Source organism: Solanum stenotomum, chromosome 2, assembly GCF_019186545.1.
Source record: "Solanum stenotomum isolate F172 chromosome 2, ASM1918654v1, whole genome shotgun sequence".
Taxonomy (NCBI): Eukaryota; Viridiplantae; Streptophyta; class Magnoliopsida; order Solanales; family Solanaceae; genus Solanum; species Solanum stenotomum.
Window position 1 is genome coordinate 11,815,369 of NC_064283.1, and position 26,759 is coordinate 11,842,127.

General features: G+C 32.6%; 2 protein-coding genes and 1 pseudogene across 3 annotated transcripts in view; 2 read left to right on the plus strand and 1 right to left on the minus strand.

The window, feature by feature from the left end:
* The first annotated feature begins 9,111 nt into the window (after positions 1-9,111).
* On the plus strand, positions 9,112-14,370 carry LOC125855428 (vetispiradiene synthase 2-like; annotated as a pseudogene).
* Positions 14,371-14,781: 411 nt separating this feature from the next.
* On the plus strand, positions 14,782-17,502 carry LOC125855204 (violaxanthin de-epoxidase, chloroplastic-like). The gene is made up of 2 exons (XM_049534896.1): positions 14,782-15,120; positions 16,194-17,502. Exons 1-2 carry the CDS (start codon positions 14,818-14,820, stop codon positions 17,484-17,486), a joined length of 1,596 nt encoding a protein of 531 aa, XP_049390853.1. The 5' UTR covers positions 14,782-14,817; the 3' UTR covers positions 17,487-17,502.
* Positions 17,503-18,988: 1,486 nt separating this feature from the next.
* Positions 18,989-26,759, minus strand: part of LOC125855207 (tRNA(His) guanylyltransferase 1-like) — an 84,110-nt gene continuing 76,339 nt past the window's right edge. Inside the window, exons 5-14 of one of the 2 annotated variants that reach the window (XM_049534899.1) lie at positions 26,299-26,468; positions 26,120-26,205; positions 23,723-23,830; positions 22,579-22,835; positions 21,786-21,917; positions 21,649-21,693; positions 20,968-21,137; positions 20,724-20,809; positions 19,882-19,986; positions 18,989-19,473 (exon numbers count right to left, since the gene is read on the minus strand). In XM_049534899.1, coding sequence (XP_049390856.1) covers positions 19,321-19,473; positions 19,882-19,986; positions 20,724-20,809; positions 20,968-21,137; positions 21,649-21,693; positions 21,786-21,917; positions 22,579-22,835; positions 23,723-23,830; positions 26,120-26,205; positions 26,299-26,468 — 1,312 coding nt within the window. In that variant the 3' untranslated portion in view covers positions 18,989-19,320. The remainder of the gene's footprint in view (positions 19,474-19,881; positions 19,987-20,723; positions 20,810-20,967; positions 21,138-21,648; positions 21,694-21,785; positions 21,918-22,578; positions 22,836-23,722; positions 23,831-26,119; positions 26,206-26,298; positions 26,469-26,759) is intronic. The other variant, XM_049534900.1, reaches the window with a different exon arrangement.

Here is a 26,759-nt window from a genome sequence, read left to right on the forward strand (position 1 = left end):
AACAAGATGAAGCTGACTCGAAATAACTCAAGGATATGCAAGAGATGAGTCCAAAGGGACTCGGATGGAGTTTCACATGCAAAACATAAAGTAAAACAAAGAGATTAGCATTTGTAAATTATTCAAGTTTAAGAATTAAGCTCAAATTTTGCAAAGAGAACCAAATGAGAAACAGTGAATCATTAGAAAAAGACCGTAGCGATCACATGAGGAAAACAATGATAAACAATTATGGAAACATGGGGGTAAATTGCATACTCATCCAAAACTAAAAAAAAAAACACTAACAAGACGTAAACTAAAAAAAAATTAATAAGCCCAAGGGAGCAAAGATTCACGCCAAACAGCACTCTATGCAGATTTTTGATACTATAGGAGTTTAAATCAAGCTTGCGAGAGTAAGAAATGAGGATTAGAAAAAAAAAGAATAAATAAATAAAAATTATAGTAACTAAAGAAATCAGAGTGTTAACCAAACTTGAAATTCATAGATAACCTTTTAAACATAGCAAACTAAGACCAATCCAAAGAACAAGTGCAAGCAGGTCAATCATTGAAGACAAACCTCCCTAGTCGGAAGACTTGAATTGATTGACACAAAAAAAAAACTTGAACCAGTGATTACGATAATATCGACCAAAACGACGAGCCATAACTATAAAAGGACTGGAATTGACATTTATTTAGGAGCAGCAAAAGACACACTAAGCATAGCATCCAATCGACCTTCGATATAAGAAACTTTAAACAACAAGACGATGAGAACTGACTCGAACAACTATGCTATGGAATAGGACAATCACAAAAAAAAGCTAGAACAGAGAAGAATGAGTCGTTTTCTCTAATGGACAATAGATACAACAACACTCGATCTCTATATTAACTAATCCCAAGATTCTGAATCGACATCGCAGTAACAAGATGAAAGGGACTCCTAATGTTGAAATACAACTAAAACAAAATTGCAAATTCAACAGCATCACAGCAAGTGCACGTGAAGCAAAATAGCCATGACAATTCCATAAAAGAAGCAGGGAAGCAACAGTGATAAACATGGATTAGCTCGATCTTAAGATTGAATCATTGAAATTGATTAAGAACAAATACACCATATCAAAGTAACACTGAATCAGTACTTAACAGAGAACCATTTATATCTCGAGGCTTTCCCAACATCGAATAAAATTATTCTGAGGTAGAGAAAAAAGGGGAGAGCATTACCTTCTTCCGTGCAGCTAAACTGAGACGAATGAACAGGGGGTCAGCGACTTCACCACCACCGTAAACTTCGGGAGTTCCTATGACTCCTAGCAATCCCCACGAACACGGAAAGAAAAGAAAATATACAGTTAAGGTGTATTTCTTCTACGACCGTCTCAGCTTAGTAATTCTTTTACTCTGAAAGTTCTTGCTAACTTTTTTTTTTTTTTCTTCCCCCTTTACAGTGAATAATAGAGAGTATATATAGCTAGGAAATTAGGGCAGATTTGGGGGAAGAAAACGAATAGAAACTTGGGGCAAAACTGGAATTCCCCAACCAAATCAATTCAATTTTCCCCCCAAGGGTAAGGAAAAGCTGTTGTTGTATGGAAATTCAACCAAAATCCCCTAAAATCCGGGTGGAAAAGATCAAAATGGGCGGTTGTTGCAGAGATAGGATGTGGGAGTTGCTGGAATGGTTTGGTGAGGGCAGCTATTGTTGACGTTTGCAAGCTGTTATTGACGTTTCTGATTTTTTTCAGTGTATTCACGTGATGGTGAAGACGACAGAGAACGCAGGGGTCATTTTGTTTGGGCTGCTGTTCGTATGTTTGGATCATTGTAGTGTATGTAGAATATTGTTGGAATGGGTTTCTTTAGGTGGGCTGCTGAGTGGGATTGGCTGAAGGGAATGGAAATAAGAATTGGACAAAATGAGTTGGGCTGCCAGAATTTACAAATAGGGCCCAGGTCAGTTTATCACAAATGGATTAGTGTGAAGTAAGGGGGGAGGTTAAATTTGAATTGACAATTTAACTCATTTGATTAAAATTATAGCCAATTGAATTTAATCGGTGAATTTGATTAAAATTTAAACAAGATGAGTTAATATAAATTAATTAATGAGCTTCTTAATCTCAACGAAATAAAATAAAAATAAAATAAAATAATGAATTTAATTATAAACTAATTAATTCAAATACAAAACTAATTAACTCGAAATTATAGCTATAACTTAAAGCAAATTAATAAAATCTTTAACTAAAATGTAAAATCTTTTGTGATAATTTTCAAATATTTATAAAATAGCGTGATTGCAAAAATATACATACTTATTATTAAAAAGTGATAAAATTACTAAAAAAAAATAACTTGAAAGTATTTTGAATTTCATAAAACTTATTAACTCAAAACTATAACCATCCCTAATATTTAAAATATAATTATTATTATTATTTTTTTTTTTGACGATTTTCGAATAATCATAAAATATACTAATTATATACATCATTATGTAAAACATATACATCATATAAAATTTATGAAAAGTGACAAAACTATTACAAAAAATCTTGCAAACTATATTATTATTTTTTGGAAACTTTATAAAACTAATTATTTTAAATCGTTTGAAATTGGAGAAGCTCGATGATTAATTTATATTGTGGAGGGTCAAAAGTGGGTGTCAACACTTCATTTGTAACATCATCATAGAGTATTATAAACTAATTATCCGTGATGATCATAGAATACCTAATTTTCTCTAGTTTTTATGTTCTTCAGGCTTGTTAATTAGTAGAGATTTGTTATCTTATTAAGATTAGTAAAATAAAGTCTAACACCTCTGCTTGTACTCGTCTCTTTGAGGTTTTCTTTTATTTATTGATAATAATAATAAGAATTTAACTTAAAAGAAAGTTTAAAAGTAAGGTAATGTGTTTATAGTAACTAATTTATAGAGGGCGGCTCTACATTATTAAAGTTTCTAAAAATGTTTTCTCTCATGTTGAAAATTATTGGGTCAAATAAACTTTTTATGTAAAATGAAAAAATAAAATTGAAAACCATTTTATATTATGCTTTTCTTTGACAAATTAATGCAACAAAACAAAAAAGAAAGAAGTATCGTTATTCTAGAAAGGCGAAATGGTTTGATAGACCCTTTTACTTATATGCGTTTGTATTTTGAACCTTTCTACTTACCTTTTTGTCAACTGAACCCTTCAACTCAATAACATACAACATCTTAAACCCTTCTGACCATTGACCAAACTTATGTGGCACCTTAATTGTTGAGTTGACATAAATACGTGATCTCACACAAAAAAGGAGTGTGAAAATAAAAATTTAGACTAAAAATAATTTTTAAAAAAAGGAAAATACAATAAAAAGAACAAAATAAAAGTTAACTTCACTCTTTCTTTCCCCTCCCATTTCTTTCACCTTCCCCACCCCCTCCCCATTTCTTTCACCTTCCCCAATCTTCCCTCACCCAATCCCCCATTCCTTTCGTTCTCACTTCCTCCACTCCTTTCCAGTTCTTTTTCTCTTTTTTCTTTTCTATTTTCTCTTTTCCAAATTAGAAATGAGATCGCACAAAAAATGAGAACAAAATGAGCAAAGGAAAATCGAGAAAATTGGTGCAATATCCAAATCAACAGAAGAAATATGCCTAATGAGTATTTTGAACTCTTTTTGTTGTTAAAATTGTAAGCAATTTTAATGCTCCATCTTTAAATCTGTTATTGTTTTTGATTTGTCTTTCTTTTCCATTTTCTAGGGTAAAGTGACAAAGATCCGTTAATTTTGAAAGGATAAAAGTAATTGTTGAATGTAAATTAGTTGAAGTATGTTGGATAAAGTTGTGTATAAATATTATAATATATTGAAATACTTTAATGGTGATTCATTGGCATCCATGGAGAAAATGGTTTTACACGTGTTGGTCAAGTGATATGAAGATGTAGATGGAGTGAAAAAGAAGAAAATAATAATTTATTTTATAAAATTAAATAATAAGTGACATGCCATATAAAATCTGATGTGGGTAATGCAATGTAATTTTTATTGTGCGTTTGAAGTTCACACAATGCCAAAGGGGTTTAAAATGTTGAGTTTCATTGAGTTTAAGGGTTCAGTTGGTAAATGATTAAATAAAAGGTTTCAAAGTATAAAGGTATACAAGTACAAGGGTCCATCAAACTATTTTACCTTTTAGAAATAGTCTTGTAAGTTGTCAAATGCTTTTTTAAGTATTATTTTAGTCTACGAGAACAATTTTGACAAAATTATAATTAAGCTCAAATATTTATATCACAATATTAACATTTTAATATATAAAAAGAGCTCGTAGTTGTTTTTCTTTCTTTATATTTTTTTACGTGTTCGTGTGTTCAAGAAGAACAAAATAATTTTAAAATAGCAATTTAGATTGTTAGAACGATGGCTTAGTCGGGTTTCGATTCAGACAGATGAAGGACCCAAAAATTTAACAGGAGATGAACAATTTCTTATTTTATTAAGGGTGGAAAATGATCACATCTCGATGTGATACAACCTTTTCGATCTTAATTGGGAAAGAACGTTGAAATTGATCTAAATCATCCAATGAAGAATAAGAGGAGAGCAAAGCGCCAATGACACATGAAGCGCATGCAGAACATACATGGAGAAAAAGAAGTGTAGAAGAGAGGCAACCGAGCTCATTCTGTTTACTTCTTGGGCCCAAAGTAGACAGTCATTCCTGTCCGAATCAAAGATTTAAGGCATTTGTAAATATTATATCTACTAAAAGATAAGAATTTCATATATGAAAGTTAAAAAGTTATTTAAAAAAATGTGAACCTCTTTTTTTAATATCTTTAATTCTTTTATTTATTTATTTTGTTTGCTATAATTTAAGTTTATGTAGGGTAAAATGTTGATTTTGAAAGTCTTAATTGTAGGACTTCTAAATAGTTGAAATAAGGAAAGATTTAAAAAGCAAAACTTTATTCAATTCTAAAGTACTAAATATTAGAAGTTGCTATCTATTACAAATAAATAAAGATTTAATAGTTGTAACTTTAATAATTTCAAAGTCTTAAATATTATGATATATTTAAGGGAAAAGGTTAAAAAATGCCCTCACTGTATTATAAATGGTTTAGAAATGCGCTCCTTCTATCTATTGACTCAAAAATGCCCTTAACGTATAAAAATGGTTCAAAAATACTATTCTTCTACCTATTGAATAAAAAATACACTTAACCTATTGAAAATAGTTCAAATTTGTCCTCCTTTCTACCTAAAACTATGCTTATCAACTATAAATACTATATTTAATATGCCCACATTTTGTACGATCTTACTATATTTTAATAATAAATATAATATTTTTATGATATTAAAATATTTTTAAAAATTCTTTTTAGCCTTTTAATTTGAATAAATTTAAAATTTAATTTTTTAATTCATTTTACTTCTATTAGCATCTTTTATATATATATATATATATATATATATATATATTATCTAACAATTTTAGTCTTTTAAAATTATTGAGATTTTTGTATCAATTATGTTAAGTGATACTATATTTACACTCAAAAATAATTTAACAAAAAATATCTTATTATGGGCATACATAATGAAATTCCTCTTTCTCCGTGACTAAGACAATGTTTTTTTACAACATACATTCGGGTTAATTCACACTTTAGTTCATATATTTTATTTAGAGCAAATACGTATATTAGGTAAGACAAGTATTTAGACAAACAAGTAAAAAAATAAAATACGAATCAAAAGAAAACTAAAATAATTGTCAAAGTAAAGTAAAAAAAATGTTAACATGTATTACTAGAATTAGAAAATATTTTTGAGTCATTTCTAATATGATAATGGATTTTTCTTTTAATCTAATAGGTAGATGGAATGACAAATTTGAACCATTCTATAGATTAAAGGTATTTTGATCCATAGGTGGAAGGAGAACATTTTTGAATAATTTCTAATACGTTAAGGACATCTTTGACCCAATAGGTGGAAAAAAGGATAAGTTATGACCCAATAGGTTGAAGGAGGACATTTTTTTAACATTTCTAATATGTTAAGGGTGTGTTTGAACTTTTTCCCTATATTTAATAGTCAGTTAAGTGAATGTACAATGCATGATTATATACACTTGAAACTACAAATCGCAAACTTATTAAAATAATGGCGAGATAAATCTTGAAGTTTGAATTCAAAGCTATTGTTGATTATGAATAAAGCAAAAGAGAAAATAGAATGAGAATTTATGATTATGAGCATGAGCATATATAAATTTTAATACAAACTACTCCAATAAAAATTATTAGATCATGAATAATTCTTTTACAAAAGGATCTCAATATTTGGACTCGTGCTTAACACAAATTCTTATAGCTAATTTTTTTTATCAACAACAATACTAAAACTTTCAACACAAAATATTTCATAATTATGATTAACTCTCACTCAACATGTCACGATCCAAAATGAGTCGTGAGTTGCACCCACACTTAACCTCCTAAGTGGGCGAGCCAAGAAATCCAAACCCCAACATATATTAATAATCCAACCACGAACAACAATAAAATGCGGAAGTTCAAAACTTGTTAAATGTAACCAATCAAATCAACCTCTAAAGTCTATTACCCATTATCCCCAAAACCTGAAAGTCATCACATCAAGGACACCTGTTCTCAAAATACCAAGTCTAAGAGTATTAAAGACACCAAAATAAGTAAATAAGATGGTCCATGTTCGAAATGTAAGGACATCATGCCATGACTGAGAGAATCCAACACGAACTAAAAGGAATAGCTCACCCTGAAATCTAATGTGCTGAAGACCGGCTAGAGCTGAGGGAGAGTCGAAGTCACTGATACACTCGCTGCACTCCACAAAAAGAAAACAAAGAAAAACACATATAGGGCTCAGTACAGGGCAACATGTACTGAGTAGATATCATCGGCCAACCCAAAATAGAAACTAATATGTAATGAATAATAGTATAAAATCAACTATGACACTTAGCAGGTGGCAAACAACAAACACATGAACCAGTGTCAACAACACTAAAGTAAGTACGTAATCAGTCAACAATATCAAGATCACACATGAGGACTCATGCCTCCAAACCACTAATTTGGGAATTGAGTTTTTTGAGATTGAGTACATTAAGTTAATTCAATATCTTTTTCCTTTAATTATACCGTGTCGGAACGTGACACTCCGATCCAATAATATCATTAATTTATCATTTATTATCACCACTTTTCAATTCATTAACAATATTTCATCAAGCCTTCTTTATTCAAGGCATCACTTCGATAGAGAGGGTTCAAGATTATAAATTTCACGGTCTAAGGATTTCAGACCAATCACAAACCACACAACCAAGCTAAACAATCACACAATCAAGTACATAGAGAACTTCACAATATCATTCAATGCATATCAATCACTATTAAGAGTCTATCTATCAAATAGAATAAACCATAACCTACCTCCACCGAAGAATCGAAGTGAAACAAGCTACTTCTCCAATACTTTTCCCTTCCTCAATGCCTCCGAACCTTTCCAATCTATCAAGTATATATGCATAATTTGTAAGTTAACGAGTCTATAAACACTCATATTATTCTATGTCTAGACTAGCTAGACCCAAAAACTTACCTAATTCTTTAATCAATTTCCTAAAGTTCAAATGTAAGAGTAAGTCTTAATTCCTCCAATTAGCATAACTTTAATGATATTCGAATAATATAATATTTAATTACCTATCTCAATATATTATATTATGATAATAAAATAATATTAATTAAAAATGGAAGCTAACTGGTGATGAACTAGTGGCGAGAACCATGCTAACTCTTAACACCTATGCCATAAGTAATAACCTGACCTATTCAATATTCAATCTATTACTATATGATGGTAATAACTAACTCAATTGTCAATATTTATCATATCCATTCTTCTCAAATACGTAACAATTTCCTACACCACATATTAACTTTCAATTCTTGACCAATACTATGCCATAATTATTCCTCAATTATGTTACTGTCATTACCCAGACAAACCCACAACAATTTATCCCCACCATTTTCATATACACAAGTTGTCATATCGTCCTTCTAATTCATTATCCAATTATATATATATATATATTACAGCAACCTAACCTTTCAAGCACTATTTCTCGAGAAAAACAAGTACGAAGACGGTTCCTTTACATAATGTACATTGGTAGAAATATGTTTGAGTTTCTCTTGAAAATTAATATTTGAAGTTAACTATTGAATTGTACATTTGTTGTTACATTGATTTGTTCATGAGTGATTTAATTGTTAGTTGAATTTTTAGTTTTTAGTTAAGAGAATGCTCATATATATATATATAAATATTTTTAATTTTTATTTTATTTAAAACAAAAATTCGATTCTTCGATGCACCGAAGTTTTGAGACCGTTACACCAAACACCAAACCGAAGAATCGAACTTTCGAAAAAATAACACCAACACCGAACCGAAAAACCAAATTAGTACGGTTCGATTCGATTTTCTGGTTTTCTAATATTTATGCCCACCCCTAAAACCAGCCATCAAGGTACACCCTAGCTCCGCCCCTATGGATAGCCTAACTATTGCATTATATATTAAAGATAAGCCTCAAATACTCCTCTTTTATAAAAAAAAATAAAATATTTCAATCTTGAAAATTGAAAAAAAAAACCATGTTTAAAAGAAGTAGTTTTCCTCCTCTATACTAGAGTAGGAAAAAAAAAGTACACTTCAAATATAAATGAGTTATATTAAAATATTAAGAGCCAGAAAAGCATACGTTAGACAAATGTTATACGTATAAACTAGATGTATATCATAGTTTTGAGCTCATAAAAAGGATTGATGAAATTAATTATATAAGAAAATTCATATACAATAATACTTTGCAAATAAATAAATAATACAACAATATATACAACTCCTAGATAGAATCTTTAAATGGCATGCTGTCTAACATTTCTTCAATTTCTAAAAAGTGTTTTCTCACATTTTAAATTATTTATAATTTTCTTCAGATTTTTTAAAGTATTATCACAATATAGCTAGCTAGCAACAATGACTTCATTGGCTGGAAATGTAAACCATTGGGATTTTTCGTCTAGAGGCTAATTTTTCTCCTAGTCTATGGGGGAATATTTTTAGCATTTCTACTCGGAATAATCAGGTAAATATATGTATACAGTCAAGTCTCTTTATAACGACGTATGTTGTCTTGTTATTTCTTAATTGCATACCGTATAAATGATTAAATATTGTTATTTTGTTTATTTGTCTATATAGATCTCCGAGAAAGTTATAGAGGAGATTGACGGTTTGAAAGAAGAAGTGAAGCACATGATAATAAGCACTACTACTACTAGCAATGACATTGAACAAAATATTCATTTGATTGACACTCTTGAACGTCTTGGTATTTATTATCACTTTGAGAAGAAGATTGAAGATCAACTAAGCAAGATGTTTGATCAAAATGTCATTCATGAAGAAGATGATTTATACAAGATTGCATTATATTTTCAATTGTTTAGGCAACATGGATATCCAATCTCTTCCGGTATGTTTCTATACTGAACGTCTTACGTTTTGTCAGCCTGAAGATACTCTTAATATCATCACGCCTTTTTTGTCTTTCCAATTATCAATATAAGGATGAGACTTTGTTCACACATCCAACAGTAACTCTGACATAACGATATATACTTTGTGAATTAGATTATTTCAACCAATTCAAGGACAACAATGGAGAATTCAAGAAAACTCTAGTTACAAATGCAAAGGGCTTGTTAAGTTTGTATGAAGCAACACATGTTAGGAAACATGGTGATGACATATTAGAAGATGCACTTATTTTTGCAAAATCCATCTTGAGAGGATAACACATACATTGGATTCTACTCTTGAAAAACAAGTAGCACATGTCCTTATGCAATCTCTTCATAGAGGAATCCCAAGAGCTGAGGCACATATTAACATTTCAATATATGAAGAATGTGAATCAAGAAATGAAAAGCTACTAAGGCTTGCCAAATTAGATTACAATTTGTTACAAGTGCTACACAAGGAAGAGCTTAGTGAACTCACACAGTAAGTTGTTTTAATTTGTTTGTCCTACTTTTCTTTTTAGTTTGTTTTAAAAAAAATATTAATTAATTCTTTCGTGTTTTTAACAACTCTTTAATTTCAAATTTTCATGTGACATGTTTAAGATCACAAGATTAAAGAACGTATATTTTGGTACATTTGACATATTTTTATACTAAGATCTGAAGATTCAAAAATCTTTTTAACTTTCGTATATAAACTCTTATGTCAAGTTAAAATAGGACAAATAAATTAAAACGTATTATATATTAAGTTAACTAAACACTACTCTTGTTTATTGTGAAGGTGGTGGAAAGATTTGGATTTTGCATCAAAACTTTCATATGTGAGAGACAGAATGGTGGAATGTTTTTTTTGGGCAGTTGGTGTGTACTTTGAACCACAATACTCTCAAGCTAGAGTTATGCTTGCAAAATGCATAGCTATGATTTCTGTAATTGATGACACATATGACTCTTATGGAACTCTTGATGAACTAATTATATTTACAGAAGTCGTGGACCGGTATGTCACATAAATTAAACGGAAAAGGGTCAAAAATACCCCTGAATTATTGGAAATGGATCAAATATACCCTCCGTTTGATTTTGGGGTCAAAAATACCCTTACCGTTAGTGTATTGGCTCACTTTTACCCCTCAAAACTAACAGATGCCATGTCACCTAAAAAATCATATAAAATCATATTTTTTTGCTGACTTGGAAATTCAAATGGACAAAAATAGACAGTAGAAGCCTAACTTTTTAGGATTGGTCCATCTGTTCAGTCAAATTATATTTGAAGGGGCAAAGAGAACATTACAAGAAGGGAACTTGAGCAAATCAAACTATAGGTACATTTAATATGGAAGAAGATGGTTTACATAAACAATGTTATCCGTGAAAAATTATTTCATTTTCTACAATGTAAGGTAATGAAATACTTCCAGGAAAACATATTTTGCTATAACAAACACACCGCAACGCTAAAGCCGCATGACCAAAGAAACATCAGTCTTAAAAACTAAGTATTTTCCCTTTAGGCGTCTACAACTAAGAACAGAACTAAAAGAATGAGTGCATATGACAGTAAAATCGCCCCCCCCCCCCCCCCACCCCCTTCCCCCCAAATTAACCAATCAAAATGTAAATTAATGAGTCCCAAAGTGAACAAACCTCAGTTTCGAGTTTGGCTATATAGGCAATAAGAGCTGATTTTGTCTCTCCGTTTAATAGAGTCCTCATCAAATCCAGCTTCACGGAGCCGCTTCCATATGACTTCATCTGTCAAAGGGGTTTTCGAAACCCTACCTAAACCAGAAATAGGGGTCGGATTCACCGGAGTCAAAGCCAATCTCCCTGACCCAGGACTCGCCATTCTTGATTTCACCACACAATTGACAAGTTTACAAAAACAAAAATCCAAGATTTTAGCAAAAAAAATATGGTTTTATGTGATTTTTCAAGTGACATGGCATCTGTTAGTTTTGAGGGGTAAATGTGAGCCAATACACTAACGGTAAGGGTATTTTTGACCCCAAAATCAAACGGAGGGTATATTTGATCCATTTCCAATAGTTCAGGGGTATTTTTGACTCTTTTCCGTAAATTAAATTAAAGACAGAAAAAAAGTATATCAAATAATTGTTATATGGAGAGTATATATCTACAATCAATTAACCTTTTTTTTGTATGATTATAGGTGGGATATAAGTGAAGTTGATCGACTTCCAAACTATATGAAACCGATATATACATCTCTTCTCGATCTCTTCAACGAGTATGAAATCGAAATCGAATTAGAACAAGATAGATTCAATGGAGTTCATTATGTCAAAGAGGCAGTATGTCAATTAATTGAAAACACTAATATTATTTTCTTTTGATTTTATGAATTTTTCAACTATATTTTAATAAATGTTATAAAAAAAATTCTTGAATAGATGAAAGAAATTGTGAAGAGTTACTCTATTGAAGCAGAGTGGTTTCTTGAAGGAAAAATTCCATCATTTAAAGAGTATTTAGGTAATGCATTGGTTACTGGAACTTATTATCTACTTGCACCAACATCATTATTGGGCATGAAATCAAGATCAAAGAAAACATTTGATTGGATGATGAATAAACCAAAAATTCTTGTGGCTTCTGCAATAATTGGTAGAGTTATTGATGATATAGCTACTTATATAAGGTATTGTCATATACTTCCTCTCCTCTGTACCTAATTACTTGTTCAATTTTTCTTTTATAGTTATCTCTAATTACTTGTTCATTTTGACAAATCTAGAAAAGACAAAATAATTTTACCTATTATACCCTTAATTAATTACTTTGAAAAAGGTATAATTTCTTGAAAATCTTAAATTTTTAATCCATCCACTTCATAATTAATAGGGGTAAAATGATAAACTCACTATGTCAATTCAAAAGTGGACAAGTAATTAGGGACAGACGGAGTACAATTTTTACATATGTGTTTGCCAACATATTATAAACATTCACTTCTAAAAATTGGGTCAAAATAGATGGACAGAGCCATTTTTTTTTTAAAATGACAAATTGTGCATCATTGATTTTGTCTTCGTCGCTTTCATGAAATTGATGGACAGGGATGGTTATTCGTCGGTTTTAATCGACACATAATCGACTTTGTCGGTTGGTTTTTGTTGGTTTTGTCACCTTTATGAAATCGATGGACAAGAATGGTTATTCGTCGGTTGGTTATGAAAAAACGACAGACATGGTCAGTCTTTTAGAAATATACATAAAAAATGTAGCTACTTGAAATCAAATTCAAGTATTTTCTATGATTTTGGATAATTCTACATCTTGACCACACATGATCTTTACTAAAATATTTTCATAGTTTTTATTTATAATCTTCAACTTCAATTTTACACTTCAGAAATTGATCCTATCCTTCGATTTTGTAAAAAAAAAAAAATACTAAAAATCGAAGGATTGCGTCAATTTTTTTAAAAATATATATTTTTGCGCGAAAAGAAACTCGATAGATACCCCATGGTCATCTATTTATTTTTTTAAAAAAATAAAAATAAAAACTGGCCGACAAAATCGATTTTCTCTTAATTATTTGGACCTACCCCATAATGGATTTTTTTTCATTATTTTTAGTAGTGATTTTTTATAAGATTCTCATTAGGGGTGTTCACGGTTTAGATAAAAATCGATCCAAATCAAAAACCAAACCAAATCGATAAAATAAAATGATTTTATTTGGGTTTGGTTTGGTTTGGTTTTAGATTTTTGAAAACCAATAGTATTTGGTTTTGTTATGGTTTTATTGAAAAAATTCGAAGAAATAACCGAATCAAACCGATGAATTATATACATATATTTTATTAATATACATACTTAATATATTGTTTTTATAAACAATTTTAAAGATCTTATATATGTTTTCATTAAATTTTCTTTATAATTTAATTATTGAAAGCAAAAATGTCCAAGGTGAAAACATTTATCTTATTAGTTTCATGTATATGAGTGTCTATGACAATTCTTTGTGGGACTAAAAATGTTATTGTCTCTTCCTTCTAGACCAATATAGTGAATTTTAAAGCTTTATTGATAGTTAATTTAGTGATTGAAAGTTCGGTAATTTAAGTCATTCTAACTATTTTTCGTTTTGAATGGATTATTGTCTCTTTTTTCACATTTTGAATGAATTGTTTCTTTTAATTTTGTGTAAGGTTAATAACCGAATAACCGACCCAAACCAAACCGAAACCGATAAATGTATATTATATTTGGTTTGGTTTTGATACTTTTAAAACCGATTAAGTTGGTTTGGTTTTGATTTTGATCAATAACCGATTCAAATCAACCCGTGAACACCCCTAATTCTCATGATGAATTATATATATATATATATATATATATATATATTTTATTTTTATTTTTTTTCTTATAGATTGAGAAAGAAAAAGTACAACTTGTTACAAGAATAGAATGTTATATGCAAGAAAACAATTTATCTGTGGAAAAAGCAAGTGCACAACTTTCTGAAATAGCTGAAAATGCATGGAAGGATTTGAATAAAGAGTGCTTTAAGTCTACCGATTCTATGCCAACTAAAATCTTGATGCGTGTTGTGAACCTAACACGTCTGATCGATGTCGTTTATAAGAACAATCAAGATGGATATAGTGATCCAAAAAATAATGTGAAATCTGTGATCGAAGCTTTACTAGTCAATCCCATCGATTTGTAAGATTCTTTAGTCGATCGACATGAAAGATGGTCAATAAAATAAGTCGATGTATATGCTTTATTCAATAATTTTAATAAGTAATTTGTAATCCGTCATATTTTATTTATCAATTAAATTTAATTATTTTATTTGTGTGTCTAGTATATGTCCTACACATTGTGATTTGTGTGGAATTTTCTTTGGGTGAAACATCGAGCAACTTCCAAAAAACCTATAGTCTATACTTCTTTTGTCCGTGACTCTTTTTATTTTTCAAAAGTCAAACAATTTAAAACGAATGAAATTTTCAATTTTTTAAAATAAAATTTATATATTTATAAACTACGTAAAAAGTAATATAAATCACATTAATTGACAATTCAAAATAATTAAAAAATATATGGAAAAATTTAATTCTTATATACAAACTATAAAAACCCGACCCACTTACCCATTTTTTAATCAACCATGATTGTAAACGTAGCACTATCGTCCTCCTCCATCAATTCTCCGGCAACATTTCCGATTAAACGGAGGTTGAATGTCGCCGGACATCTGAACCCTTTTCTTCTCCACTGCCGGAAAATTAACGGGTCCATGTTTCCTTCTTTTCTTTGCCGGAAAATTACTGGTGGTGGGAGAATCGTAGCTGCGGCGGACATGGATAAAGCAGAGAAAAAGACGGGTCCGGTGAGAATAGTTGGGATTGTTGGAGAGGGTAGTGTTAGCCCTCTCAAGTCTACTCCTTGGCTTGACGTCATGCTTCACACTGTGAGTATTTTGCAACTCCGATTACTTTCTTCAACTCGAAAATTATATACAGAGTTAACTATTTTCTAGAAATCGATTACTCCTTTCATCCCAATTTCATGTGAATGTGTTTAACTGGATACAGAGTTTAAGAAAAAGATAAATACTTTTGAAATTTGTGGCTGTAAATCATGGATAAATTGTCCTATTTTAAAGTTAAATTGTTACTGAATATAGAAACACAATATCATTCCTTTAGTGGAAAAGGGTCAATTTGCACCTTTACTCTCATAAAAAGGTTATATTTAGCCCTCGTAATAGTTTTTTGATATATTTGTCCTTGCCATTCAATTTTGGATACATATTTGTCCTTGATGGTTAAGTCTCAGTGCAAATGCATTACCTTTGGAGGATCCTGAGGCATTTTTTATGAGTTCGAGCAAAATAGGTTAGAACAAGGGTGTTAGAGCATTTCTACTTGTTCTTTCTGATATTCTTATTGGAAAGTAAACTAGGAAGCTTTCACAATTTGAAGCTGGTCTTTTGAGTATAATAGAAACAAGAAACTAAACAAATGGACAAAAATATGTTACTCATGCTACTAGTTGATAGACGGCTGAAATTCTGTTTTGCTGCTTCATCATCCTGTAAATTTGATGATGAGCAATATCCACTGCTGGTTCAGCTACTTACAGGAATGAAATTATGAGATTCTCAGTATAACTAGATAATCTGGCAAACGGAAACATTCTAGTTACCAGAGAAAAGAAAGGGAAAAGCAATACGTAGAGGAAAAGGGAAGAAATGTAATGTGCATGAACAACTTTTATATTGTGGAAAAGATGCATTTTTTCTTTAAGAGAACTTCTATATTATGGAAAAACTGGATGACCAATCACTTATGTAAACTGTCTGGCCTCATAAGCTTTATGCTAGAAACGTTCGTAGTATGAAAGAGGTCCGTCCTTATGCTCATTGAAATATTCACCCAACACTACAATAACGAGGCTTGTTTTTTGTGAGAACATTGCTTCCCTTCACAGTTATGAGAATATACATATTAATTGTACTTTGCTTCCTTTTATAAATGCAAGGCAGAGAGACTGAAATGGGTTGATGAAGAATTTGAAATGATTGTCTTTTCTGAAGATGAAACTGTCAACCACATCAGCAATGAGCTGGATCGTGCTGACATTTTGGTGGTCGTTGCTGTCAGAAAGGAAGGATCAGTCAACTGGATACAGTCTAACAGCCAGAATGTCCCAAACATCATATGCTTTGATTCCTCTTTGGCACTGAGAAACAAGCTAGGTGGAAGTTTTGTTGAAACTAAAAAGAGGGGAGACATATTTAGCAGTTTACTTCCATTCTCTCAATCTAAGAAACTGGATGAATCTGTGGAGATAACCCGAACAGTGTTTGAAGCTTGGGAAAGGCATAATTCTGATGACATACGGTTCTGCTTATTAGTTATAATTAATGCTTATATAACACCGGTTTCAACGCTGAAGAACCTTAGAGCAAAAGGATTCTCCACCTTGAACTGCATGGTGACAAATTGCGGGTCTCAGATATTGAACTGTCTACTGGATCCTAACTGTCGGAAGGCACTTCAATGCTTGAACAACTGCAGCCCTGTAGATCAGGTATGCAATTATCGCTGTATTGCTTCATATGAGAGCAAATACCTGGAAGAGTTCTCTCTCTGTGTACTACAGAAGAATAATTGTCTTGAACTTGATGCAAAGATCCCTAAAAAGCCTTATGTGACTCCAATGGCAGAGTTTCGAGGGGAGAAATTGTCTACTGAAATTGCTGAAGACCTCTTTGTTGGTTGGTTAGGGACATTGGAATGGAGTTGGCGCGTTGTAGCAGGGCAGAATCCAGCTTATGATCAATTTCCATGCCAGTACCAATTATTCTATCGGGGAAAAGCTAGAGGATCATTCTGGTATGAACCAGTTTTCCAGGTAAAAACACTTGAAGGAGACCTAGTCTGGAGAAGGCGCAAGTATAGAGTGAAAAGAGGAAAAGCTACAGGAACATTTCACTTCAGTGTATTGGATAATGGAGTCGTTTCTAACGAGTTCTGGACAATTGTGGATGTTTCTGATGATTTGAGCTGGGGTCTGTTTCACTATCATGGAGCTGCACGAGTGGCAGGGCAGTCATATACTGGGGCAGTTCTTGTCAGCCCAGATGGACAATATCCAGCTGAGAAGGAAAAACAAAGGTTGATATCTGCATTGGATAGATGTGGTATCAAAGAGTGGGAATTATTCAATGTTGATAACTGTTCATGTGAAAATGCACCATTGGGGATTCCAGATGGCTCAAGTCTGCATTCTAAAATTCAAGTCAATGAGCAGACACATTCTTCAGTCTAGGAGCCTGCATTTTTTTTTTGTTAAAAATGAATGTGTCATGTATAGTTTATTGATAGGTCAATCATGTTGTAACATCCTGTTGTAAAATTTTGGAGTACTGAGGCTTGGGACCAAATGCAAAGAATATTTCCAAATGATGACAATAAAAGCCGAATTCTATTAACCACTCGGCTCAAGTATGTAGCTGATTATGTCAATTGTCCTGATTTTCCGCCTCATTGCAAGTCTTTTCTCACTCTAGATGATAGTTGGAATCTATTTACTGGAAAATGGTTCAAAAAAGATGTGTGTCCTCCTCTACTTATAGAAATAGGGAAGCATATTGTACAACAATGTCAAGGGTTACCTCTCTCGGTTATTGTCGTTGCGGGACTTGTTGGAAAAATGGACCCAACGTATGATAATTGGAAGAAAGTTGAGGAAAATCTGAACTCATTCTTTGGTACAGCATCCAAACGGTGCCAATCAATTCTTACTTTGAGCTACAATTACTTACCCCAATATTTGAAGGCTTGTTTTCTCTACGTTGGAGGTTTTCCAGAAAACATAGAGATTAATGTTTCCGAGTTGATTAGGCTATGGATTGCTGAGGAATTTGTAAGGGGAAGAAGCAATAAAAGGTTAGAAGTGGTCACAGAGGAGTATCTACAAGAGTTAATTGATAGAAGTTTAATGTTGGCCGGGTAAACATGGGGATAATGGAATGATGAGAACTTGCAAAATTCACGATCTTCTTCGCCAACTATGCCTAAGAGAAGCTCATACTGAAAATGTTGTGCAAGTCATGAATGGCTTAGAAGCCATAGATGATCAACGGCGACTGATCGTTCAGTTTGATCTTGAAGAGAAGGAATTTTATCCTACAAGGCATAGCAGTGGTATTACAAGTATAACCCGCACCTTTATTTCAAGGCCAACATATTTTTCAAAAAGGAATTTATCCATTGTTTCAGAGTTGAAGTTGCTTAAGGTGTTGGATGTATTATCAATTGAATACGATTTCTCTTGTGTAATACCTCAACTTGTACATTTGAGATATGTTGCTGCAACAATTGAGGAAACTCTTTCACTAGCCAAATTGAGAAATCTACAGACCATATTTCTTCAAAGTCTTGAAGATACGGAGTTGAAGCACCCCGTAGATAATTGGACAATGTCAGAGATAAGACATGTGGATATTAGATCACCACTATATATATATGTAATCCTCTTGAGGCAGAAAATAATAGTATTGGAGAACATCCTCTGTTTCTCAATAACTTGCAAACACTAACTCTTCACTTATCTCCTTTTGCTGTGGAAATCATAAGAAGAACTCCCAATCTAAAAGAACTAAGGATTTTACATAAAGCTAAGCATTCTGACGGGCTTGCTATTCTTGATTCTCTCAGCCTTCTTGAGAAACTGGAGAAATTACACCCAGAAGCACAACAAACCGTTAACCAATCATGTTATACACATTCTTCAGTCTAGGAGCTGCATTTTCCTTCTTGTAATGGAAGTACTTTTCAAAAAGAATGGAAGGCTAATTCTCCAATTCCAAACAATGTCATATTACTTATGTCTGTTTTAGGAGTCCCCAACCGTATGCTAAGAAGATGAGAACATATATAGAATGTGATACAACACAAAAATCTTGTTTACTAAATGAACTTGAGTGAACTGCAATGTACAGGAGAGTTTTGTTAGACAAATCTCTAAAAGAAGAAAAAGGAGTGAAGGGAATAAATCAAAATCAAATGGCTAATCTGCATATTTGACAAAGTTTGGAACTATTTTTCTAATGTGATTAAAACTTGATATGGTTAATAACTTAGGTAGCAGCTCCTCAACTTCAAGACAATCGAAGCATTTTATTGCTATGTGGCCGTAAAATTGTTAGCAATGATTCCTCCTCATCGAGTATTCTTGGATGTTCTTTCCAAAAGCTCGTCTCAATTATGTTACAGTGTTCAACAACTACTCTGTCATTTCCTGTTGGTTCATCCTGGGGTCAGAAGCAAAAAGTAAAAGTGAATACCCACTCCATCAGTTTGATCTGTAATAGAAGTCAAAAACAATGGCACTTGTGTTGCAAATGAACTTATGTACCAAGTGTAGCTTCTGAATACGAAGAATACAGATGAGACGAGGAACAATTTAGATGAAAACATGCTCATTATGGAGTTAATTATCACATTAATGACAAGAACCAGAAAACACTTGTTAAGGTACTATATTTGTGTTGTTTATATTCACGACAGAACTTTTTTGAGCACAGAGTTTATTATCCATAAGGTGGTAGAAGCCTAAACTAAAGGATACAGGCATGCTATACAATATCATCAAAAACAACATAAAGTACTTCAAGAAAACATAGCATCTTCAGCAGAGAGAGAGAGAGAGAGAGATTTACTCTGTCCCGGAAAACAGAGGACCCCATCCGAAAGATAATTGGTAACGCATTGTAATCAATGCCAAACTTGGCAAGCAATTCATTTTTTTCTTGAGTTTGAGTACCCTGCAGAACAAAAGGGTGGTCATTGGACTATCAAGATTACTCTCAATAGTGAAACCTGCTTGTGTCTGATCAGAACGGGATGAGAGATATGCACTAACAGATCTAGTTAATCAAGGTCAAATCAACGCTAACAGTCTAAATTAAGGTGCATAGTTGATTTCTACAGAATCAAATTACAAAAAAATATTCATTTACACTATTATGTGTCACAATCATGTGGATGAGAACTTTATCGTTAGTGATTGAGTCTTCAGTGCCGTTAGCGTTCACATAGTATGTCGGCCTATGCTTTTAACATAATCTCATCTTTGTGAAAATCTCAATTTCTATAACTGTGTTCCTCTAAGTGATAGCTTGAACAAACAATTTAACTGTACCTTTCAAAAAACTTAAGTGCTTGCCATGTGCTAGGCACAAATAAGGATACTGCAAAATCGAGAAGAAGCTTAAAGAAAAGACTAACTAAATGTATTTTCATTCAGCTTTCTGGCTATCAGAACTATAAGTGAAAAAAATCACACCCTTAAACACAAAATGTGTGATGTCAACAAGTATACCAATACTTCACCACTACAGGCTGCAAGACTATTTTCTTCAAGGTGCGCATGGCGTAAAAAAGATTATCCAGAAGATTTAGACAGCAAAATAATCCATAGAATCACATATTATAATAGATCATGCTACTTCATCTAAAAACAAGAGACCTACGCCATAAATTAAGGAATGAGATACCACACCTTCAGAGAGCTTTGTGCTTCAGTTCTGGTCTTTCCAGACTTAACAAGCAGCCAGAAACAAGTATTGTACTGATTGTTTATGTGACCTACAAGTCAATATATTGACATAAGATTGTTAAAATGATACAATTCATTCTTTAGCTTGCCAGCAAGAAGAATAGGTCATAAAAACCCAAATTTCTTCATATAACCGGATTAATTTGCTTGAAATTCTTAACTAACAAATAAAATAGGGAGTACTCACAATCAACTTGTCTCCAAGCCAAGTAATCTCGAAGAATCTCAGATGATGGATAGCAAACAGATCGTCCATCAAAATAAGGTGGTTCTTTAAACTCTTTCTTATGAAAAAACTCTTTCCACTTCATCACATACATGGAAGAGAAAAGAGATACAACGGCAGAGACGATTTCACTAAAATGATGATCATAAGAGCAAGTCAATATAACTACATCAAATATAACCAACAAAAATGTCAATATAAAAACATTATGTAAACTAGTTGAGGACGGCCCTCATACAGTTGCCAAATAGACTCTACCCTGAAACTTAACCAAATTAATGAAAAAGCTTTGAGAAATCGTTGTATGTAAGAGATTTACTAAAAATGCAAAATATTCTAGAAGGGAAATTCCACCATTCAGACAAGCAAGCATTTTATAAGACACATTCTGACAAAACTCGCATTGCGCACAAGAAATGAATTTGCAGGATCTTTTAGCATGTTGTTCACAGATAATTGCACTATGTTCTTGCAGGTTGGCAACTGCAGCTGAATGGTGTCAAAATATTCTATATGCATCATGGATTCTAGAAACAGGAAGAAGAATTTGATTTTGACCTTGAATTGGTTCCCTCCTAATATGTGGTTTTAGCTAAACACTGCACTTACCTAGGAACTTAAGAATGGTGATGAAAGAGTTACCTTGACCACCTCTGATACAATAGAGAATCTTTCTTCAAAACAAAGCTGAAAGAAAAATTGATCTCTCAAGATCAAAGATAACAGGAAAAGGAAGAGATATGTTAAAAGTGAATCAAAGATGTTAAATGAACTAATACCTGTATTCATCACTCACCCCATATGCAAAGATAATATCCTTAAACATCTCCAGCAAAGAGACCGCACAAGAGTTCATAAGTTTCAGTGCCTGCTCATCATTTGGCTTCTGAAAGCCATTATCGTCACAAAACCTACAGTGGATCCCATCAAGATCATGAAACCAGCAAGTCCAAATTAGATTTCTCAAATTACATGCTCAGTATTTGACATGACTTTATACTTGTGAAATTACACACACACACACACACACACACACACATATATATATATATATATTTTATAAACGTCTGTGCATATATTACAACCATGCACTTGTGTCTGACATTTTTTATGGATCTGGAATGTTTTGTACAACTTCACTGTTGTTTCCAGGTCATAATAGAAAATTAACTTGGGAAATGCTTGGAGTTTCTTCTTTAATCCGGAAGTAGAAATCCACAGACTTGATAAAGAAAATAGGCATATAAGAAAAACCAGCTCCCACTGAAACATGGATTATATTATCCAGAAAATGCATATTACCTACAAAATTTTATGCTTGATGAAAATAAGAAGCAAGAATAATGCCACATCATTTTGACATGAAACGTGGGATTTGAAGCAAAAAGAATAATTCAATCTAAAGAGCATCACAGACAAGAGAAAAGGTATCAACTGGAAAAGGGGAAAAGAAAGAGACAAGCACAATTACATATCAACAAAGAATGATATCAACACTTCTTGGTAAGTCGAGCAAAAGGTCATTAAAAAGTAAAGAGAAGACCAATCGGCAGAAATAAAGGCATAAATTACCTGTGGAAATGACAACCGTCTACCCGGACTACAATCCACGTAGATAACATCAACCTGCTTTCAAATTGGAAAGACCTCAAATACTCGGGTTTAATCTTGTTAATCTCTTCAGCGAGCGAACCAAGTTCCTCAGTAAGGCATGTGTAGTTATTCCAGAATCTTTTTGTTGCTACATTTTCTGAGTGAACTATGACCGCTTTCTTCCTTGGTCTTTTAACAGGAGTGCCATCTTCACGGTATTTCACAATATCGTCCACCTGTGTTAAAAGGGATAATATAAATTGTCAAAGTGGACATGAAGATGCATGATATGAAGTACCCACGTATAGTGATGAGCAAACTGCATCGCATATACCTCCTTCTCTTCCCTTTCTACTCCTATAGGTTGGGGTAAGAGTTCATGGTTTAAGCATAGAGCTTGTGTTAGTCTTTTTGTGATTGAGAGGGAAAATCTAAACATGAAAAGAATGTCTACTCGTCACAAAAGAGTCCATTAATGGACATGCCATTTTTATATCAAAAATATAAGAGTTACACATAACTGCTCCACGAAAAAGCACAACAATAAGATGACCTCAACAAGGCTCAGACTGTGGAGTTCAATTACTACTACTCTTACCCATTTTTAGGCGTGCCATTTAACTGTATGAGTACACAAACATTTTAATTTCAAGTCAAAGAACTTGCTAAATTCTACAAAAAAAAAAACATTTCTCTAAAATTATAGGGCTAGGTTTTGCTTTCTAGTTTACTTTTTGCAAGAAAGAAAGAGAAGAATTTAGAACAAAAAGAGAGAGTGTGTGCGGTCCTTAGGGGAAGTTTGTTAACAAAGACGGACAAAAACAGAAGTGTCTGCCCTCTTTCCCTCTCTCGTTCGAAAAGTCATCAAAACCATTTTAAACCATTTCTTCTGCCTCAAAATTTTTAATACTTAATCATTCTTCAAAAAAATTCCTAAAACCAATCTTCCAAAACAAAAAACCACACACATCAATTGTTTTCAAAACCGTGTTTTTCATATCCAAATGCCATATTTATCTATCTTTCAAATCTAAAAAACAAAAAACCGGATAGTGGCACATGCACCACATGCATATACCAATATATACTCTTCTAGGAGAAGGGGGATGAAGGTAGTAGCTACCTTTATCTTGATGGCACAAGACCCTTGACGAAAAATCTGCGGAAGGTCCTTGTAGTTGATACCAAACTGCTGAAAAAGTAATTCATTTTGCTCCTGCTTTTGTGTTCCCTGCTTTTGTCAGAACACTATTAAGCCTCAAGTCTAGGGTTCTTTTGAGTCCAACCATAAATTTGAAAATGATTGTTTAAATGACTTCAAAAGTAAGTAGATCCGAAATATAAAAAATGCAGTTAATCCAGCCATGGCCCAAGCTATTATTGCGAAAATTGGTGAAGACAACCATCAATCATTAAGAATATCATCTTTGGACCAAAAACAAGCAAGATGAAAAAATATGAGGGTAGAAAGAAAATCATTATGATACAAGAAGAGAACCTAAGGGGAAAGAAGATATAAACAACTAGGGAGGTCATAATTCATCTCTAACGATATTGTGGAGCACATCACATATCTATATATGAGAATTGCCTGATTGAAAGCATATTAGACAAGGCAGACTCAAATTCCAACAGAAGTGGAAAGAGACTAAAAGATTGGAAAATGCTTTTGTACATTCTTTAAGTACAGATAGAACACCCAAGGGTGTGGCCTAGTAGTCAATGAAGTGGATTGAGAACCATGAGGTCTCAGGTTCAAACGTTCAAACCCCAGTAGATACAAAAACATCAGGTGATTTCTTCTCATCTGTCCTAGGCTCCTAGCCTTGGTGGCAGAGTTAATTGGTACATGTTGCTAGTGAGAGGTGGCAGGTATCCTTTGGAATTAGTCGAGATACACGCTAGCTTTTCCCAGGCACCAGGGTTATCAAAACAAATAGTACAGATAGAGAAAAAGACCTGTATATCTTGTGACTTGATCTATAACTTAGAATCTTCACTCCAATCCAAAATTTGGCCCCAAGTTTACCATTAGTTAGCTTCAAGTTATGTGGTTCATCTAAATCATATATAGCAAGAGTAAAAATTGGAAAAATGAGCTTCATGATTTAAAAAACACTTCTCAACCTGTGCAGTGCAGGTATTGACATTTTTTAAAGGAGTTCAACACATATTTTCCAGGTAACAAACTGTAGACGAGTAATCCATAGGAGATCACAGATATGTATGCAGAGCTATCACTCCAGAAACCTTTGCTGGGAGCTGTAATACTTTTTTCTTCACATAATAGCCATTCCTCCTAAGATCTTCTCTAATAAGCATCTTTCTTTATGCAAATGAAGGCACTAAATGCATGTAACTGCTTACCTTCTGTAGCTACTAGCATATAAAAACCACCTGCTACTATACCTGGCAAGTTCGCCCTGGACCAGGACTGGCACACTTGATCTCTGGCCCAGGGAGATGGTCTGGTTCACAAACCGGACCCTTTCGTAAGAGGCCGGTCTGGGCCAGTAAATTCAGAAGAGTGGTGGACCTGACACCAACTCCTGATTCCTAACCACTATGTGATCTGCTAGTGGGCCAATCCGAGCTTCTTCTTTTTAACTTCATTCTACTTTTCTTCTTTATATGATTTTTAACATTATATTTATTTAGGGGTCGTTTGGTAGCTGGATAGAGTTATACATGTATTCGTAATATGGGTATTAGTTATGTCGTTATTAGTAATGTGTGTATTAGTTATGCAGGTATTAGTAACGTGAGTATTAGTTATGTAGGTATTAGTTATACAAGTATTAGCTCTGCAAGGTTTAGTTATGCATAAATTATTCCTTTGGATGTTGGTTTTTTATATTAAAAATTGGTAAAATTAAATATTTTTTAAATTATAACATTTTTTTACAATTATATTCTTTCCTTCTTTAACTTTGTATTTAAATTAAAACATTTCTTTGATTATGTAAAAGAAGAAAGTAGTCAAGTGAAAATGATAAGGGTAATATTGTCTTTAACTTTTTATCCATGTATTAGCTATACCCGTATTAATTATTCCACCTTCTACTCCGCATAAATAATACACAAATTTACTCATAACTTATACATATATTAGTTATGACAATTTCAAAATTGTCAACCAAACGTCGTATAAATTTTATACATGAATAACTTTTTTCTTATCCACCTACCAAACGCCGTATTAATTATATACATGAGTAACTTTTTTCTTTTTTTTTGATTTGCACATGAGTAACTTCTTTCTTATCCACCTACCAAACATCATATTAATTATATACATGAATAACTTTTTCTTATCCACCTACCAAACGTCGTATAAGTTATACAAACTCTAATACATGGATAAAACGTGTTTATCCAGCTACCAAATGACCCCTTAGTGTTAACTAAAATTTGAAATTGAAGAAGAATAATATTGAAGAAAAATACCGTAAATACGCATGCCGTATTATTGAGGAAACAATTCAATTTTTTACTCTCCAACTTGAGTTAATTACAGCACCTTCAGAATCTCTTTCGCCTCCTTTTCTGACTTTCCAGAAAACACCAGCTTCCACAAGCAAGTATTGTATTGATTGCTTATATGACCTGTAAGAAGAACCAATATCCTTCAGCATCAGATTTTAAGAATTCAACTCCTCCAGTAACTATTAATTGGAAATATTCAATACGAGAACTCACATTCTGTCTGTCTCCATAGAAGATATGCCTGAAGAACCTCCATTGATGCACAGTTGATAACTCGTGAATGGAATGATGGAGGCACACTTAACTCATTTTGAGAAAAGAACTCTTTCCATTTGGTTACATATGTAGATGAGAAGAAAGACACAATAATGGATAGTATTTTGCTGCACGTTGAAGTTTCTGGTCAGCTTAGAAAAATCATGAGCAACTTCATCTCAAATGAAGAAACAAAGATTATTTTACATCTCTCTTTTCTTTGTCTTCTTGACTAAATCAAGAGGGATATTTTGTATCTTATAATCCATTTAACTCAACTCCACATAAGTAGCTTGAAAACAAAAACATATATATGGTGGTCATCTTAGTGAGAAGACAAATGTGTGGACAGCCAAGCTGACCACGCCTTAAGATTGTCCTAGTGCTTTCTTAAGAAAAGTTTGTGATCAATCTCTATA

Excerpts from the sequence above, each read along its gene's own strand:
- LOC125855204 (XM_049534896.1), top strand. The coding sequence starts at position 14,818 with ATGATTGTAAACGTAGCACTATCGTCCTCCTCCATCAATTCTCCGGCA. Across the intron at positions 15,121-16,193 it reads TTGACGTCATGCTTCACACT|GCAGAGAGACTGAAATGGGT; the intron begins GTGAGTATTTTG and ends TATAAATGCAAG.